General features: G+C 39.7%; 1 protein-coding gene across 1 annotated transcript; it reads left to right on the top strand.

The window, feature by feature from the left end:
- The first annotated feature begins 1,973 nt into the window (after nt 1-1,973).
- On the top strand, nt 1,974-20,246 carry LOC121238499 (leucine carboxyl methyltransferase 1 homolog). The gene is made up of 13 exons (XM_041135391.1): nt 1,974-2,145; nt 2,783-2,871; nt 2,986-3,128; nt 3,302-3,349; nt 3,631-3,712; nt 4,180-4,282; nt 4,670-4,790; nt 4,964-5,011; nt 11,620-11,703; nt 17,873-17,937; nt 18,867-18,918; nt 19,210-19,248; nt 19,840-20,246. Exons 1-13 carry the CDS (start codon nt 2,066-2,068, stop codon nt 19,909-19,911), a joined length of 1,026 nt encoding a protein of 341 aa, XP_040991325.1. The 5' UTR covers nt 1,974-2,065; the 3' UTR covers nt 19,912-20,246.

Here is a 20,246-nt window from a genome sequence, read left to right as displayed (position 1 = left end):
CATAACAACACAATCACAACATCATATTCATAATATGAAAAGAGCGGCACTGCAGCTACCGAAAAACTATTCCGAAAAAATGTCTGGATAAGTGTATTTCACTTTTTTATTTTATTTTCATTTATTTTTTTAATTATCATAAACATTTAATCATCATAATACGAGTTTGATCTATTATTTTTTTATGATAAATATTTTAGTCATAAAGTATGATTGTATAAAAATAAATTGATAAATATATATAATTTGATGTGATATATTAAATTATAAAATTATTTTTATTATAAAATAAATTTAATAGATAACGTAAAATCATATTAATTTATATATTTATTTTTATATAAACCATTTATATTTATAACGCTTATATTTCAATATTGACCATTGATACGTGTCCCATCAGATCATTCCTCAGCCGTCAGTTCATGGTACAAGGCAGAATCACTACAAAACGATCAAAGCGTGAGTCTCATATGCCACGCATGGCTATCGTGGGCTACTGCATCTCAACGCTTTCAGAGATTACACGTATCGTACCAGTAGCTTTAACTTTTTCATATTTATTATGTAACCCATCTCACCCCCTCCTCAAGACTATCAACTCATCGGAGTCACGCGTCGCACTGCGATGAGTTCCGTCTACGGATGACTCAGGTCAATTGATGTTGTCTATCTACCCACGTTATCATTTTGAAAAAAATTATTTTATCTTTTTATTTTGTTTATTCTATTTAACATCTGGTCAAATATTTTATTTTATTTTTATTTAATAATTAAAGAAATAATTTTAAGTATATTAATATTTTTTTTTTATTTTTTTAAAATATCTAAATATATTAAAAAAATATAAAAATTTTTTCTAAAAAGTGATAGTAGCAGCCGCACCCTATCATTTTTTCTAACTGAACATTTTGAAGACGAGGAAGGAAATATCTTATTTAAATAACTCACAACAATAAACTGCGACACGCCAGGACATCACAGTCTACCTAAAAAACTATAAAAAATCGTTATTTTCGATGGCTCACTCCTCGTAGGGAATGGATCTCGTAGTCATTTTTTTTTTTTTTTTTTTGCGCGTTGCACTTGTAACGATGTTTTCGTTGGGACCTTCCCCCCCCCATATTGATTACGTAGTATTAATAAGCTGCTTTGCTTATAAAAAATGTGAAGACTGACTATTTATAAATTTCTCCCTACGTACTTTTTTTATATTTATGCTTTTATTGTCTATGACAATTATCAAAATAATAGTAATATTTAAAAACATTTATACTACACAAAATTTATATGATATAATTTAATTTATAATATTTAAGTTTTAAAATTTATCTTTTAACTTGAAGTATGCCATGTGAATATGAATAATGAGTAATATAAAAATTTTTAAATAAAATTATTCTTATCATAAATAAGAGTTACGAACAATTTTCGATTGACTATTGCTGGCACTTTTTTAATATCGAAATCGTCTTTATCCATCGGGAATGATGATATTATTTGATCTTGTTTTGATGTTGAGTTGAGTTAAGATGAATTAAATTTTTTATAAATAATAATGAGTTAAGATGACAGATTGAGTTTTGTGAACTCCACTGAAGATGAGTTTAGATATATTTAGATGTTAAGATAATTTTAAATGTATTTATAGAAAATTATAAAAAGTTATGGATCCAGCGTGTAAAGATGTGTTGAGTTGAAAAAAATTATGGATCTCATGTATAAATAGATTTTAAGTTGAGATGAATTTAAGAATTTAAGAGTTAAGTATTTAAATGTTAGATTTAGATTAAATTGAACCGAATTGATTTCAGTTCCGTCTAAATTTCAAACATGACAATTTTTTTAAGTATTTTTTTAAATTGATCGAATCCCACTATAAAATGTATACTTTTCATAATTGGGGGACTTTTCCATAAATCAGAATAAACTGATTCGTTCTCCTACTGTTGAAAAAGGAAAAGGAAAAATAAACGAACCCGGTCGGACCGAGTGGCGAGTGGAGCCACAGACTCACAATTTCATAGAACCCGAAACCAATTTCGTCTGAAGAGGAGGAGAAAACATGGCGAAGGCGGGGCCTGATGCGCATAGCAACACAGCAGCAGTTCAAGCCACAAACGACGACGCTTCGGCCAGTAAACTGTGCGCACGCACTTTCTCACGCATCCGTTTCTTCTTTTCTTCCCATATTTCTCAATTACATTCTCGATTTTAAGCCTAATTTTACTCCTAATTCTTTCACATTTGCGTTCTAGTTTTCATCTATATCTAAGAATATTCACCCCATAGTTATGGTTCTCATGAAACTTTTCATATTTTTCCTTACTTTCTGATTGGTTTCCGAGAAAACGAGGAAAAATGTCCAACATGTTTCCTTTTTCGAGTATAACTGGGTACTATTCTGATTTCTAGCTTGCTTGGGCGTGAAACTCACTAGCTATTGGTAACAATGACTCGAGACTCAAGTACTGTTTTATTATACATTAATACACTCATATGGTTTAGATTTTTTTTTTTCTTTTTTAGGATAGTTCTACGGTAAACTTTCTAAATTCATCGTGTCTTTTTAGGATGTGTTACAGAATCTAAACCATTTAGTTAAAAATAATGGTTATGATTTTCGGAACTGGTTACTCTGAAAAATCTAAAGAATCTCGATCCGGTACATACATGGATGTCTGTGTGTGGAATCTCATGATTTTAGATGTTTTAATAGATCATACTTGTTTACGAATGTAGCGCTGGAGAATAGTACTAACCGTTACCTGTATGATAAAAGGTCATGTGTCAAGAAGGGGTACATGAAAGATGACTACATCCAGTTATTTGTAAGAAGGCCTGTCAGGAGATCTCCCATTATTAATCGCGGTATGATTTAGTAGCTGAAAAAGTATCAAGTATATAATTTTTGGCTGCTGATTATTCTTTTGCTTTATTATCAATTCAGCAAATCTCATTACTTTTGGTTTTGCATATGCCAAGGTTACTTTGCCCGTTGGGCTGCTTTTCGAAAGCTTCTCTATCAGTTTCTCGATTGTCAAGGAGATATGGATGGACAAGGTCACACAAAGAAGCAGATATTATCACTTGGAGCTGGCTTTGATACGACATTTTTTCAGTTGCAGGTGCCTGCTAATATATTTGAAACTTAATACCTTTTTGTCCTTCTGTATGCCTGTGCTTGTTACAATTGATTTGCACAATTATTTTGTAAGTTTTTATTTAGTTTATTAATTTTTTTGTTTAATTAAGGTTTGTGTCTAACTAGTGATTGGTTTTTTTTTCTTGTGTGTGGCAGGATGAAGGGAAAGCGCCATATCTATATGTGGAACTGGATTTTAAAGAGGTGCAAATTTGATGATCCATAATTACTCCATGGGTTTGGTGGCACTTGCTTAATTTGTGGTTGAGTTTTAAAGAGAACAAAGAATGTGGAAGAAATTCATGTTAACCTATCTATTACAATCAGATAAACTCTTCTTTCACTTCACTAGACTGGAAGTTATTTGTTGAAAAGCAATGAACTGTTGCATACAACTTGATGTATTTAACTATGGTTATTTATGTCACGCAAGGAAGTTGCATGGTCATCTTTGGATAAGTATTTACGTGGTCGTTGTTTGTCAGGTAACCAGTAAAAAGGTGACACTTATTGAAAGTTACAGTCAGTTGAGGGACAAAGTTGGTGGAGCAGTATCGATCTCACGAGGTAAAGTCCCATGGTTATTAGTGCTGTGGATTCTTAGATTGCGTTCTCACTTAATTTTGAGCCATTTTTAAATCTCCTAATTGCACTTTTCCTTTCCTTTTATGTATAACCGTGGTAAAGATGCATTTTTTGGCTTGGATCTCAAGCCTAAAAAAGCACAGAAGAAATTGTGTTCACTCATTTTGCACTTCTCATCTATTAGCTGACATAATTTACATATGTTGTTGGAGTTTCCAGTTGGTTTGTTATATGTATCGATACTAAGTGTGGGAAGCTGCAGTGACTTCTCATTTGCGATAGGCTTGTTGGAAATGAATTATAGACTCTCTTTTAAGATCTTGTTCTGTGGTTGCACATGTAAATGCATCTGACATCTGTAGCTTAAGATCTTCAGATTTTGTTGGCCATATACAATTAAATACTTAAAGTGTTCTGCTTAAACCAATTATTCATATCTTACTTCTCAGAGAAAGGAGAAGTGCTTAGTGATCACTACAAGCTACTTCCCATTGATTTGCGTGATGTACAAAAATTAGATGATATCATAGCTCTGGCTGATATGGATCCCAGGTATGCAGATGGAGACAATTCTCTTTCTTTCTTGTTATATATTTCTAGTTCTTGATACACTTTGGAATTTTTTAGCAGTTGATGTCTTTTTAAGGCTTATGAATTTACCTATAGTCTAAAGTAATAACTGCTACATGCTCTAGCTATTTTCTTTTATCTTCTTGTGTTTTGTTCATTTAATCATTGAAGCTCCATCATTCTTTAACTGTAGTGAGAACTATCATGCTATGGGGTTTATTCGGTTTCTGTTTACAGATAAATTATGATATTATATGCTCTGTTTTGTAATTTGAGGGGTTCTCCCCACTTCACGGCTTGGTGAAATCTAGTTATTTTGCATTCATGCTGAGGGATGATTAAGTTGCTTCATTCTAATCTTGTTATCAGTCTGCCAACATTTATAATTGCAGAATGCGTTTTAATATACTTGGATCCGGATTCATCCCAGGGTATAGTTGGCTGGGCTGCAAAAACATTTTCTACAGCAATTTTTTTCTTATACGAGCAGGTTTGCACCTCACAAACCTTGGAACCATTTGTTCTTCTGTCTGTTGATTGCTGTTCTTTCTTTACACTCCCAGGTCTTTCGGCTGCTATCTGGGATTGTATTATCATGTGGTTGCTTGAAGTAGTATGAAAATATTTCCTCATGTACAGTTTCTCTTGTTTTTTTCCTTATAGATCCATCCAGATGATGCCTTTGGGCAGCAAATGATCAGAAATTTGGAGGTATGGAAATAATTTTTGTTTTTCTTCTACCTTTGGAAGTGGATTCATTTGAGCCCTAATGACGTTTGATCCCTTTGGCGACGGGAAAGATATAGGGAACCCAGAGGATGCAATGTGAGTGAAAGATGCCCAAACGGATGCACAACATAGAATGAGAAAAAAAGAGAGTTGAGAAATACATAAGTGAGCACACCCTAGGATTGATTATCATGGGCAAACTTTTTTTTTCTTTTTGATAAGTAAGAAATTTTATTGATCGAATAAAACTAGGGAAAGCCCATGTACACAGAAAGTATACAAAATAGACACCTAGTTACATACTGGAAAGCTGAAAAGAGAGCAAAAACTCATGAACATTCCCTCCCTTTAAAACTATAGCAGAAAGCCATTGAACCAAAGAAAGTATACAAAAATTCCATAATTCCCCCTAGCTCTCTCCTTGTTGTTGAAGCATCTCTCATTTCTTTCCATCCATATACACCACAATAAGCACAAAAGAGCCATCCTCCACGTCGCAGCCAGTTGAGAACTCTGATGATGCCTATTCCAGCATGCTAAGAGCTCCGCTACACTCTTGGGATAACCCAGGACAGCCTAGCTCTACTAAGTAGGCCATCCCATAACTCCCTTGCCACCTCGCAATGTAGAAGAAGATGGTCAATTGATTTTCCATTGTTCTTACACATATAACACCACTCCATTACGATCATCCCCCGTTTCCTTAAGTTGTCGGCCATCAAAATCTTTCCTAGAGCTGCTGTCCAAGTAAAAAAAGCAACTTTGGGAGGCACATGAATTCTCCAAATACCTAGCACTCTCACCACACCATTCATCAAACCAGAACCTAATTCTTGTACCCTCTCCGACCTCAAAAGTTAATATGTGTTGCAAACACATTCCACCCCTTTCTAATAAATTTTCAAAGACTCACACCATACGACCCCCTACCCTCCTTGGAACACCAACCCTCCCATTCACAACCATACTTGCGACCCACGACCATTCTCCACAACGAAGTCCCCTCCAATTGAAATCTCCACAACCACTTTCCTAGTAAGGCTTTATTAAAAATGATCAAGTTACGCACCCCCAAACCTCCCAACTTCTTCGGAATGCACACTTTTTGCCAATTCACAAGATGAAATTTATTTTCCTCACCCATGCCTCCCAACAAAGAGGCTTTTCAATCCGATTGGCCATCCCCACCGGTAAAGGAAATAAGGAAAGAAAGTACGTTGGGAGATTGAAAATGGTACTTTGGATGAGAGTTACTCTCCTTCATTTTGAAAGATAAAGCCACTTCTAGCCCGACAACCTTTTCTCTACCTTCTCTACAACTTTGTCCCAAATATTTTTTGCTTTAAAAATAGCTCTCAAAGGGAGTCCGAGGTATTTCATAGGGAGAGTAGCCACTTTGCATCCCAACAACTCAGCTAGGAGGTTGATATTCGCCATCTCCCCTATCGGGACCAATTTTGACTTACCCAAATTCACCTTAAGTCCCGAAACAGCTTCGAAGCTCAATAGAACAGCCCTTACAACTTGAATTTGTCCGTTGTCTGCATCACAAAGAATTAGAGTATCACCCGCAAATAATAAATGGGAGATGGATAAAGCTTCATTATTAACGTTACCCACTGCGAAGCAGGCAAGAAAATCCCCCCTGACAGCAACCTCCACCATGCGACTCAGGACCTCCATAACTACAACAAAGAGAAAAGGAGATAGCAGATCCCCTTGTCTTAAACCCCTCGAGCTTTGAAAAAACCCACAAGGTTGGCCATTAACTAATACGGAAAACCGAGCGGTCGAAACACAATGTTTGATCCATCCACACCACCTATCCTTTAAGCCACATCTTCTTAACATATATAGCAAAAAATCTCATCATATGTGGTCATATGCCTTTTCCATACCCAGCTTGCAAAGGACTCCCAGAATGCCATCCCTCAACCGGCTGTCCAAACACTCATTTGCAATTAAAACGGAGTCCAAGATTTGCCTACCTCTTACAAAAGCATTTTGAGACTTGGAAATAATTTTTTCCATCACCTACGATTAGCTAACACCTTTGAAATGATCTTATAAATCCCGCCAACCAAACTAATATGACGAAAATCTTTCAACTCAATGGCCCCCACTATCTTTGGGATAAGGGCAATGAAGGTAGCATTAAGGAACTTCTCAAACTTATGACAAAGATGAAACTCATGAAAAACCCGCCTCACATTATCCTTTACTATGTCCCAGCACTCTTGCCAAGGAAAATCCATCCAGACCTGAGGCTTTATCTTTGCACATACCACTCACTACTTGTGGCACTTTAGCTTCCTCAAACGGTCTCTCTAACCATTTAGCTGCACTAACATCTAGTTGATAAAAAAACAGCCCATCCAGTTTAGGACGTCACACCACAGTCTCTTCGAGGAGGTCTTCATAATAATTCACAATATGGTCTTGTATAGCCTCCGGGGATTGGTATACCGTATTACCTGATAGAATCACATCAATCACATTATTACGCATGTGAGAGTTTGCTATTTTGTGGAAGAACTTAGTGCATCTGTCGCCCTCCTTCAGCCATGTCATCCTAGATTTTTGTCTCCAAGAAATTTCTTCCAACAACACCACATTCTCTAACTCCAACACCACCTCAATATTTCTCAACACGGACTCCTCTGTTACCACCCCATCTTCTAAGGAATGCAGTTCATTCCAAAGTAGCCTTTTTTGCTCATCCGTGAGTCTAAACACCTCCATGTTCCACTTCTTTAAGTCCAGCTTAAGGGTTTTGAGTTTACCAGCCACAATAAAACTGGGGGTACCATGAAAAGAATAAGAAGCCCACCAATCCTGCACCCTTTCCACAAATCCAACCGTTTGCAGCAGCTTATTCTCAAATTTGAAGTATCGCCTACCTCCATGAATGCCCCCACAATCTAATAAGATGAGAAAATGATCAGAGCATATACGTGACAATCTCTTCTGGTTTAGGTCTGGATAATGTGTCTCCCAAGAAGTAGAAACTAGGAATCTGTCCAACCTTGACCCCCCTCGACCATTCAGCCTCGTAAAACGCCCCCAATCAGCTCCGAGAATTCTTCCATTGACCTTGTCAAATAAGTAGCCCCTCCCTCTCGCACGGGAAACGTACAACATTAAAGTCCTTGCACACAACCTAAGGTAAATCCCATAAATAATGCATACCCGCCGATTCCTCCCACAAAGAGCTCATTTCTCATACTGCATTAGGACCATACACACCCACAAGAGCCCACCTCCACCCATTTTCAATGTTCTTGAAAGACCAGCCACAAAATAATTCCCAATACAGTCCTCTACTAACTCCACCACTCTCATATCCCACATCAGCAACACCCCTTCTGAAGCTCCCAGTGAAGCTAAATAACTCCACCCCACACAAGAACATCCCCATAGGCTTCGAATAATATTTTTGTCGACATAGCACAACTTAGTCTCTTGAAGACATACAATATCAACTTTCCAATTGCGTATGAGGGATCTAATGTGAAGTCGCTTGTTAACATCGTCGATCCCCCTAACGTTCCATGATAAGATTCTAGGCTTGAAAAAATAAATAACTCCCCCGCCCCTTCAACCTTTCCCTCCCACTACTACTCTCCTTGTTATCATAATTAATAGAACAAGTCAATCTTTTTAGCTCTCTATCATTTTTAGCTACTGTCTTCAGCGCCGATGGTCTACCTGCTTCTATAGCAACTTAAAGGGCCTTGAATTGCTCTTCAAAACCTTCACAGGATTCCCCACAAACCCCTGCAACTCCACCACCTTTTTCAGCACCCAATTCGAGGATGTGGGAACTGGTGGAATGGCACATAATGGGGTAGGACTACCCGGCTCACCTTTGTTGCCCCCTTTCTCACAGACAACCATCTGAAGACCCTCTGAGAAGCCACCTGACTGCACTGTATCACCGTCACCCTTCTGTGAGCCAATAGACAGCCCATCCTCCCTGCACCTCAACTGCACCCTAGCAGACAACACCTTTGTTGAACTCCCCGAGCCACCCACTGCCTTGCCACCTGAGAGGGGCTGGTCACCCACCCATGGGATGAGCTCCATCGTGGGTACCTCCGTCGCTGGGCAACTGGGTGTCGTTGAAAGCTCCCTGAGTTCCCCTTCAAACTCTACCCCAGAAATAGCCCCATTCTCCTGCCGATCATCAGAAACAGCCCCATCCTCCTGGCCGATGTGACTGCGGCAGCCCACCAAGATGGTCGTTGGCGGCCATCGGTGGGTTATGTGCCGGAGCTGGGTCTGACATATCGGCGCCGTGGAGGAACTGCAAAGTCTCGGGACCAAAATATTGGCCGAAACCCGGTTCTTTGCCCCCCAGACTTTTTGGCCTAAGCCCCTTGGCCCATACTCCGTAAACGGCCCTGCTTGAGCAGCCTCCTTTGTATCTCCCGTCCTTTTCCCCTGACCCAAGCCCTGGCCCAACTGCATAACACCCTTCCCCTTAACACACCGTTTCATCCCCCTGATATAATCCCACAGACTCTCGACTTTACTTTCCATTTCAGCCAATGTCTGCATCAACCATTCCTCATTTAGACCCCCCCTTCCCTACCACCCCCACACAACATTCCCCTTAACACACCGTTTCATCCCCCTGATATAATCCCACGGACTCTTGACTTTACTTTCCATTTCAGCCAATGTCTGCATCAACCATTCCTCATTTAGACCCCCCCTTCCCTACCACCCCCACACAACATTGTGCCTCCTCCGAAATGGAAAGGCCTTCTGAACTTGGTAGGCCTACCTTCTCTACAGGCTTCGTGGCTCGAGGTGGTACTTTCTGCCCTAGGAGTACCTCACTGTAAGGCCGTGTAGCTGCATGAAGCTCCATCGACGCTGGTGAGAGCAGCCGTGGAGGACCACCTCCTTTGCCATGCTCCGTCGACCTCCCTGCCTGTTCCCACCCTCCCAAGCCTCCTCTATCATGATTTTCTTCGCACACACTAGAGAATGAGGCAAGTTTCTTCAAGGTATTGCCGAAATTCCTCCAGCCCTCCCCCTTCTATCCTTTCGACACCACTAACAACCCTCTCTTCTTCTCGTGGCCAAACTCTGAAAGGGAAAAAAACCTGCCATGATAGTTTTGACCCCTCTGTACCAGAAGGACCTAGTTCCCTTTTCTACGGGTTCTGAGAAACTCAAAAGAACCCACTGAAACCACGCATTCCTTCACCACTGAAGCCAACCAACAAAGAGCTTCATGGTCAATAGAAATATACTTCACAGTGATCCTCCACCACTTCGCATTTTCCTTCTTAAATGCGAAAGTCTTGTGATCAATGATAACTTCTCTGCAAGACACCATTGCAACCACTGAAATGACAGACTAAAACAACTAACATTAACCACCATAGAACAACCTTACGCCATTACCTCCATGGCATCAACTAAGAAATCCTCTACAAGAATATCGCAGGAGTACAGAGAGAAAATATCGCATGTGTACGGAAAAATTTCATGCAAAATAATAACTAATACACACCACTTCTCATGGGCAAACTTATAATTTCATTCACCAACCTTTACACTGAACAAGTCAGAATCCTGAAATACCAGAGAAGCACTATGATAGGTTATAAGTTTCATTCATTTCGGGCACGTTATAGGTAAGGAGAGTGTAGGGATATTCTTGAGAGAGTAATAACTGATTCGTGGAACTTTCTTTGGCTGTGTGTACGTGATCAAGATTTGCTGCTTACAATTGTGTTAATAAATTACAAATATTCTCTCCAATGCCACCGTTGACAAAGAAATATATATTCCGGAGCAGGATAGACAGGATGGTAATACTTGCCAGAAAAATTATGATGTTGGAGGCAAAAAGTTCGAAGGATGCTTGTTTAAACATTTTGGATCATCAATTACTCCACATTGTAACATTTTCTGATATCTGGTAAACCAGTGTCCTAGTTTCTGACTGAAACAGAGCTGTAAACTAATTCATTTTTTTATACTCAGTCTCTTCCTTTCTTAACTTATTTTTCTTCATTTGTTTCTTCTAGTGGACTTTAGTGAGTGGTTCATGCCATTGTATCAGACGCAAACACTTACACAATTATGAATTAATATTCATGTTGCAACTGTTATATATACAATGGCATATAGAGATTCTTTTTGAGGAATTCTAGAAAGAGGTATAAGAGACATTGGGAAGACAATGTGTAGGGACTTTTTTTGTTGGAGTTAGTGCGTTGTGCAGAGAGTGGGAATTTTGAAAGATGAGCTTGACTTGTGAACTTGTATTTTTTTCCACCCTGAGATGTTGTAATTTTCACTACATCTGAAATGAATAGACTCGTGAATTGGGGAGGGGGGGTTGATAAATCTTCCCCAGAGAAGATGAGAGTTAAGGCAAGGATTCCTTAATTTGAAGACTATGTTTGTATTGATGAGTTTACACTTCATGGCATGTGTATCTATTTCTAAGCTATTCCCTAAAGGTTTAATCTATCAGATGAAATTACGACACCAACTAGTGTCATGAAAATTTTATTCATACAAAAAGTTTCATCTGTATAAGATCCTTTGTTGCTTCTTTATTTCAGAGTAGAGGCTGTGCACTCCTAGGAATTAATGCTACACCGACTTTACTTGCTAAGGAAAAACTCTTTCTTGATCAAGGATGGCAGGTATATCATCTAATTTGGTGCAGTTGACAATAAAAATGTCTTCTTCCTATATAATTGTTTTGTATTGATTACTTAAAAACAATATTGATGCATTATGGATGAAGACACTTAACGTTCAATAAGTGAGCAACCCTTTTAAATGACAATAGAGAAGTCATCTAGCCAGCAAGATTGTCAGTGTAAGTGGTTGGATGAGGATTAAGATTCTTCCAAATCTGATCCAATCCAGATGCTGTTATCAATACTGCAGATGGTTATCTGTTCTAATCTTAAATTTTATTTGTATTGATGGTTATCTGTATTATACTGCAGATGGTTATCTGTATTGATATATTTTTTTTCATATTAATATTTGAATTATCATGAACTTCATAAATATCTTAGTTCTGTCTTTTTCCACCACGCTCTGAATAACTGACTTGCTTGTTTCCTGATAGTTCTTTTTAGAATTGATGAAAGTACCATGGGTAGAATCAAAGTTGAGAGTTTTCTCCTTTAAGATACAATTTTGTGCTCAGGTTTCTGACCTTAGAAATAATTTGAACATTGTCAATTTTGCATCTGAAGAGATCAGAAATTCAGTCAAGTTGAAAAGAATCATGCAAACCATTCTTTCGCTGGGTAATGCTTTGAACCATGGAACTACAAGAGTTGCTTCTCATTGAGATTGGGTGGCTTGTGACTGCTTTATGACGGAGCTCGGGGGTGGTGTGTTTAGGATGGGTTTTTTGAAGGACATAGAGAGAATCCAAACTGTTTGAGGTGGTGAGGAATGGACGCCGTGTAATATTGACTGAGAAAGGTTGGAAAGTTGTAAAAGTGATGAGTTTGGGGCTAGTGACCGCCCGATGGTTCTCTAAAGCTTTGGAGGAGAGTCTGAAGATGGGGAGGAAGGAGTTCTACTCTGCTTACCGAGAAGGGGACAGAGGATATATCGCCCAGTGATGCTCCAACTTCAGAGGCATTTTCATGGCCCTAGTGGAGTACAGTGGGGGAGATCGTCGGAGCTTTTTCTTCATTCCAGGGGACAAGAAAGGGATGGAGTGGAGGAAAATAGCAGAGGTGCTGAAGGAAGCTGGAAGTGAACGTGGACCTTCACGGCTGTCTCCACCAATGACGACGGTGTATACGTCGCATTCTCGATTGTACATGGAGGTGCTTCAAGGATAGATGAAGAGGCCTCAAGATGCAAAATGCAGGATTGTCAAATTGTGTTAACGGGTAGTGTCCGTATTGTGTCAAGAAATGTATATTATATTATATGGGTCAATCTTAACCCGATCCATTAAGCTTATTGTGTCAAAATCTCAAACTTTAACACGACCCACTAACATAACGGGTCATGTCGTGTCAACCCGTTTTGACCTGTTTATGTAAATTGGTTGAACAAACCCGCAATTAACCCGTTTGACCTAATTAAGTTTAACATAATTTTATATAAATGTTAAAATCACAATATCTATAAAAAAATATAAAACTAACTACAAGTCCAAAATTACAATCCAAACAATAAATATATCAAAATTAAAATCCCAATAATTTTATTTTTAGGTATAAGGGTATAATTGTAACTTTAAATTTCTTAACGGGTCATAACGGTTGACCCGTTATCAACTTGTTAAGCAATCGTGTATTAACGGGTCAACCCGTTTTGACTCGAACTCGTTAAGGCCAAACCCTAATCTGCTTTAATCGTGTCGTGTTCGTGTTGGGTTAACGGGTCGTGTCGGGTTAACGGGTCGTGTCATGTATTGCCACTCCTAACGAAATCAAAGAGGGAAGGCATGCCGTGGTCAGAGGGCATTACCTCTACGGAAGGTGGTCAGAGACGTAAGGGGGGTGGCAGGGTCGTGATGGGTCTGAATGAGGAAATTCTTCTTCAGGTTGTGTCTGAAATGGAGAAACAGTTGGGAGTTTTGACCAATAACTTAAATTGGATTAAATGGTGCATTAATGGGAAGGGGGTTCAACAGCTGGGTTTGGGCCAGGGCTCTGGATTTATGGGCTCAAGTGCAATGGATCAGGGCGGGGATAATGGGCTTAACGGTTTTAATTCTGGAGGTCAGCTAAAGAGTAAGGAAAGGGCTCTGGGCCCAGTTGTTGGGCCTCAGCCCATGGGGAGGCTTACACTCTTTCAACACACAGGCCTAGTATGGAGGAAGAAAGAACAGGGGGGAGCTGGGCCTTCGGTGACAGGGTTCGAGCCACCGTCGCCGATGCAGGCTCATCCCCGTCGACGGTGGTCGATCTATCGTCGGCGACAACGTTGGCGGTGACAACCTTAGTAAACGTCGGCGATGAGGGATATTGCAACTGCGATGGCCTCTGTGATCCTGAAGTGGTCGACGGCACATCCCTGCCCTCGGAACTTGCATAGAACCACGTGATGGTGTTCGTGGGTGCATCCACGATGTTCTCTTAGAAGCCTAGTCCGTCGGAGGGTGAAGTTTTAGTCAAAGGGGTGCAATGTGTCTCTCCTCTCAGGTTGTACAGATTCGGGATGTAGGTTCAAATCCTCCCACCGGCGTACTAGATTTGGAAATATCACTGAAAAATGGTGGGGCCAACATGAGAAGTGAGGTGTCCCCTTTTGGGGGGGGGGGGTTCAAAAGGTGGGGATTTGCAGCTGGCTGTTTGGGAATGGATCTGTTTCGATGGGGGGGGGGGATGTTGACCCAATATGCATGCTCCTTCCTAGCCCCAACACATAAAGGTTCATCTCGGAATGGGTGTTTAAGAAGGTTGAGGAGATGCAAGCTTGCGTTGGGGTCTCTTGCATAGGATTTGAAGAACAATTCAGAGCTCTTCTTGTGGCCATTGAAGCTAGTAGATCAAAGTCTGCCACAAACAGAGATAGAGAACTTAAAAGGCTCAAATGTTCTATTAATTATGAAGCAAAGGAGGGAAGTGGCGGAAGGGATAGATTGAAAGGGAGGGGGCCACTATTGTTCATGAAACCTAAAATCCTCTCCTAGAACATGCAGGGGCTTAATGATCGCAATAACTGGCTTCACATTAAATCTCTATTGCGATCATGAAAGGTTGATGTGGTGTGTTTTCAAGAAACAAAAGTGCGGGTCATTGATAGAAGAATTATACGAAGCTTATGGGGGTTTTCGTATGTGGGCTGGTCATATTTGGCTTCGTCAGGAGCATCGGGTGGCATCTTCCTAATGTGAGATAAAAGAGTGGTGGAGGCGGAAGAGGAGTGCGTTGGTATTTTTTCAATTGCTAGCCATTTTAAAAATTTGATAGATGGGTGGGAGTGGACTTTTGTAGGCATTTATGAGCCTAACATGGATAGAGATAGGAGAAGGCATTGGGAGGAATTGGCGGGTTTGTATTGGTTATGGGAGGTGTCGTGGTGTATGGGTGGAGACTTCAACATCACTCACTTTTCTAGCGAACGATCGGGGAATCATGAAACCTCCTTAGCCATGGAGGAGTTCTCGGAATTCATTTTTGATCTAGATCTTATGGATCTCCCCATGGTTGGTGGCGAGTTCACTTGGTCTAATAGTCGGGGTTGGTCGAGATTGAATAGATTTCTTGTTCCTCCTTCGTGGGAGGCCCATTTTCCGGAATTGTGTCAGAAGATGCTTTCCCGTATCTGCTCGGATCACTTTCCTATCTTGTTAGATTGCGGGGGAATCCATGGGGGACGCCGGTATTTTAAGTTTGAAAATATGTGGTTAGCAAAAACATAGGGCTACGACAATTGAGGAGTTCCGTCCCATCAGCCTTGTGGGTAGAGTATACAAGATTGTTTCTAAGGTTCTTGCCAACCGACTAAGCCTAGTATTGGAAAAAATTATTTCAAAGCCTCAAAATGCGTTTGTTTGGAGGAGACAAATCCTAGACTCGGTCCTTATTGCCAATGAGTGCTTGGATTATAGGCTGCGGGAGGGAGTTCCTAGTATTCTATGCAAGCTCGATATGGAAAAGGCTTATGATCGTATGAATTGAGATTTTCTTATATACTTGCTAGGGAGGTATGGCTTTGGTGATAGGTGGATTTATTGAGTTCAACATTGTATTTCCTCCGCTCGGTGTTATAGTCACGGAGGCACTTGGTCGGATGGTAAAGGCGGCTGCTGGAGGTGGCTTTCTTTCAGGATTTTCTATAGGTGATGGTATTAATGGCTCTATCTTAATTTCACATCTCTTGTTTGCAGACGATACTCTTCTGTTTTGTGAAGCTGATCATGGCCAAATCCCATCTCTATGAGCACTCTTATTATGCTTTGAAGCCGTGTCGGGGCTTAAGGTGAATTTGAGTAAGTCCGAGATGGTTGCGGTGGGTGTGGTGCCCAGTATCAATAGCTTGGCAAGCCTCTTGGATTGTAAAGTGTCCTCGTTGCCTATCAAATATTTGGGCCTTCCGTTTGAGGCAACTTTTAAGGCTAGAGCTATTTGGGACAGGGTTGTGTAAAAAATAGAGAAAAGGTTGGCTGGTTGGAAAATGATGTATTTATCGAAAGGGGGTCGCCTCACATTTCTAAAGAGTACCTTAACAAATCTTCCCACCTATTTTTTATCCTTGTTTCCTTTGCTTGTAGGGGTGGCGAACAAGATTGAGAAATTATTCCGGGCCTTCTTATGGGGTGAGTGGGGGAGGAGAAGAAATTCCATCTTGTGCATTGGGATAAAGTTTGTATCCTAATCTCGTATGGGGGTCTGGGAGTGTGCAACTTGAGAACTTTTAATAAAGTTTTGTTGGGAAAATGGTTATGGAGGTATCACTTGGAGGGGGAGTCGTTGTGGAAGGAAATTATTGACTGTAGACATAGAAGCGCTTGGGGGGGATGATGTTCCAATGAAGTGGAGGGGGGGGGGGGGGGGTACGGTGTGGGCTTATGGAATATTAGGAAGGGATGGACGAGCTTTGTAAGTCACGTTCGTTTCGTGGTTGGTGAGGGTACCAAAATTAGGTTCTGGCATGATGTTTGGTGTGGGGATTGCACTCTTAACACAGTTTTTCCAGCTCTCTATTGTATTGTAGCTAACAAGGATGCTACTGTGGCGGATGTGCGGATATCATCTCATGGCCCTCCCCAGTGGAATATCCTCTTCATTCGGGATATCCATGATTGAGAGTTACCCTCCGTTTCAGATTTTTTCAGCTTGATATACTCCACAGGGAACACCATTGCTCAGGGGGATAAGATGCAATGAAGGTCTAATGGTAGCAAGAAGTGTACAGTCAAGACGTACTACAAATTATTGAGATCACAAGCTAATGTTTATTTCCCGTAAAAGAATATTTGGAGGTCTCGTGTGCCTTCTAAAGTGGCATTCTTTGTATGAACTATGGCTCTTGGGAAGATTTTGATCACGGACAATTTGAGGAAGAGGGATTGCATCGTGATGGATTGGTGCTATTTGTGTGAAAAGAATGGGGAATCTGTGGACCACTTACTATTGCATTGTGAGGTAATTAGGGTGCTGTGGGATGAAATTTTCAGAAGAGTCGGCGTCGCCTGGGTAATGCCTCTGAGGGTGGTGGACTTATTGGCCTGCTGGAAGGAGCTTCAAGGTAGTCCTCAGGTGGCAGCAGTGTGGAAGATGATTCCGTTGTGTATCATGTGGTGTATCTGGTCAGAAAGAAATGAGTGGTGTTTTGAAGATAGAGAGCATACAATGGTTGAGCTTCATAATTTTTTTGTACACACTTTAATGCTTTGATTTTCGGCCATTGTTCTTAATGGAAACAATGTGCATGACTTCTTGTCTTTAATTTCCTGATCTTAGAATGTATTTAGGTGATCTTTTGTATACTTCCTTTGTACACGGATTATGCCTATTTCATTCGTATCAATAAATTTACTCTTACTTATAAAAAAATATATATATATTTTGCACAAATCTTTTATAATAGTAGCCCTATATATGCCTCTTTATTTACCATTGATTTTTCCCCAAAGGCTTTCAGTTCTTTTAGTTTTAGATGTTGCCAAAATTTTGGGTTTACTGAAGTTCATTCAAATTTGGGCTTTCTTTCAGTTTTTTTTTTTTTTTGTTAACATTATCTGTTGAGGATTAATATCTTGCATTTTTTTCCTTATGTCAGTGAATCGATCCTCTGTCTCTCTCTCTCTTGGTGTTTTATGATTACAAATATTTCTTTTCTCTGTTGTATTAATGCTAATAGTTTGTATGTGGATATCAGAGGGCAGCTGCTTGGGACATGCTGAGAATTTATAGTGATTTTATTGAAGCTCAAGAAAGACGAAGGTATTTACTCCATAAATCTTGTGAGATTATGAAGTTGTTCATTCTTGATGCAGGGGTGGGGCCGGATGTGGGGAGTGACCCATTATAGTTAGGTTATGGATAGTTGGCATATATTATTCACATATTCTTATAATATCTCAGCTAGAATTCTGTTTTCTTGATAAAACATCCTGAGAAGATTTATCTGCACTTATAGAAAGAAAAGATATCTGTCTGCCACTCTCATAGAAGTGTAGCTTGGATGTGTTAGCTAGAATCTGTAAGTCATGCTTCTATTGTCTAATTACAGACGTCATATGTTAATGTACGTAAATAAAATTTGTTCATATTTGCTCAATTTGCAATTCTTGGGACGTCAGTTTGTGAGTAAATAATCACTGTAAAACACACCCACCTTTACAATTTTGTAAGCAAGAGTTGTGTGTAATCGTAAACTTTTCATTGAATCTAAGTTGTTATTCTCGAGCGAAGGGATAAATATTTCTAATGTGAGTATCCTCGAAGGTAGAATCTTGAAACTTTTGATTCAGTTAATTAATGCCTGTGCTTCTATGTGCCATATCTACTGGTGAATGAGTCCTATAGTGGAAAGGAAAATCTCTGCTACCAGCCTCCTTTAGGAACTTTTTTTTTTTTTCCTGCTTTTAGCTGTTCTCTAATCTCTTTGATTTGATAATTATTAGAGTTGTACCCGTATCCTATATTTTTGGGATAATTGAATCACTTCTTTACGAGGTCCTTAAATTTTTTGTGCCTTGTATAAAAAAATGCTCTTATGTTTTTTGTTTCTTGTAGGATGTAAAGGACTCTTCTTTCCCCTCTTTTTTGCCTATCATTCCTTCTATTCTTTTTTCTACGCTTCAATTGAGAATCTCCATTCTTTCTGAAATATTCCTGGAAGATGCTCATCTTTGATGTCTATTGATCAGGATTGAACGGCTGGAATTGTTCGATGAATTTGAAGAGTGGCACATGATGCAGGCAAGTCAACCCGATCTTTATTATTAAAGAGAGAGGCAGCCAAGATTCTGTGTAGGAACTGAATGAAGTGGGTGGGCCTGGAACAGATAGAATTGGCCCAGAGAGAGAGAGAGAGTTAGTTGTGAGGCCAGTGTGTTCAAAGTTTGTGGGACTGGTGGTAACCAACAGTCCAGTTGTTTTGGGTTACGGCCATGTTAGTTGAGTGATCCATGCTACCTACCTGGTTGCCAGTGTCAGTATTATTATTTTCTGCTATTGTTTTGATATTTATTCCAAATTGCTGATTTTCAGGAGCACTACTGTGTGGCTTATGCAATCAATGATGCCATGGTATGTCTTAACATTTCCTCAGTCTGGCTTTACATCTTGGTAAAGGATATGTTGCATTTGCACGGTTTTGGAGTTCCCTGGCATTAAAAAAAAAAAGTTTATTTATTTATTTTTGGTGTCAAATTACATCTCTTTCATTATCATCCATGAGATAAATTAAATAATCTATAAGTTGGAGCTGGCACTGCATGTTAATGCCTTACCCGTTTGATGGTGTACAAAAGCTTGGTTTGACGAGTTTTTTGGACCATCCTACGGCAAATAATATCACAAAAGTTCAATCAAGGATCAATATTTGAATTCAGCGGACTGTGTTTATTTTCGTTTCAATTTATCTACCAAGTAACTACAGGAGGATGGGTCCCGATTCTTTTGTGATAAAAGATGTAGCTAGATACATTAATCATTTGATGGGTTTTGATTCTTTTGCCAGGATTTCATAGCAAGATATGTCATCAGTTCCTTTTTCTGTCTTTATCTATTCTTTTCGGAGGGGTGCATGCGGTTTGGGTGCCGGCTCTGCGGGAGAGTTTATATTGGTCAGATACACAAGATTGCCTGACACTTTCCTGTTTCCCTTTCATGTTTCAGGGTCTCTTTGGGGATTTTGGTTTTCCGAAAGACCAGCAACACGTGCTTAACCTCTCGTCATCTCCGCCATGAGAGCATGGAGATTCACTATTAAATCCAAGTTTGGTTAAACTATTAGAATCAGTGAAGCAAGTGATGCAGGCACGTGCCAGGTCCACGGACTTGGGGTTTGTGAGGTAAAAACAATGGTCTGGTCTTGCTAGACTCCAGAAGGATTGTGTTTTATTTGTTCTACTCGGAATACAGATCCATTTATTTGTCCTTCATTTTGTTTTATTATATTATTGTATATATATTTTGCTAGCTATTTAGCAAAGAAACGTGGCGGGCTCCACTCAGCTCCAATGATGACTCAATTTATTGGGTTGTGGGGTCTTTGCATGGTTGTTTCTATATTAATGTGATTT

Source organism: Juglans microcarpa x Juglans regia, chromosome 7D (genome assembly GCF_004785595.1).
Source record: "Juglans microcarpa x Juglans regia isolate MS1-56 chromosome 7D, Jm3101_v1.0, whole genome shotgun sequence".
Lineage (NCBI taxonomy): Eukaryota > Viridiplantae > Streptophyta > Magnoliopsida > Fagales > Juglandaceae > Juglans > Juglans microcarpa x Juglans regia.
The sequence above is the reverse complement of the archived record's forward strand: the minus strand, read 5'-3'. Positions and strand labels throughout refer to the sequence as shown.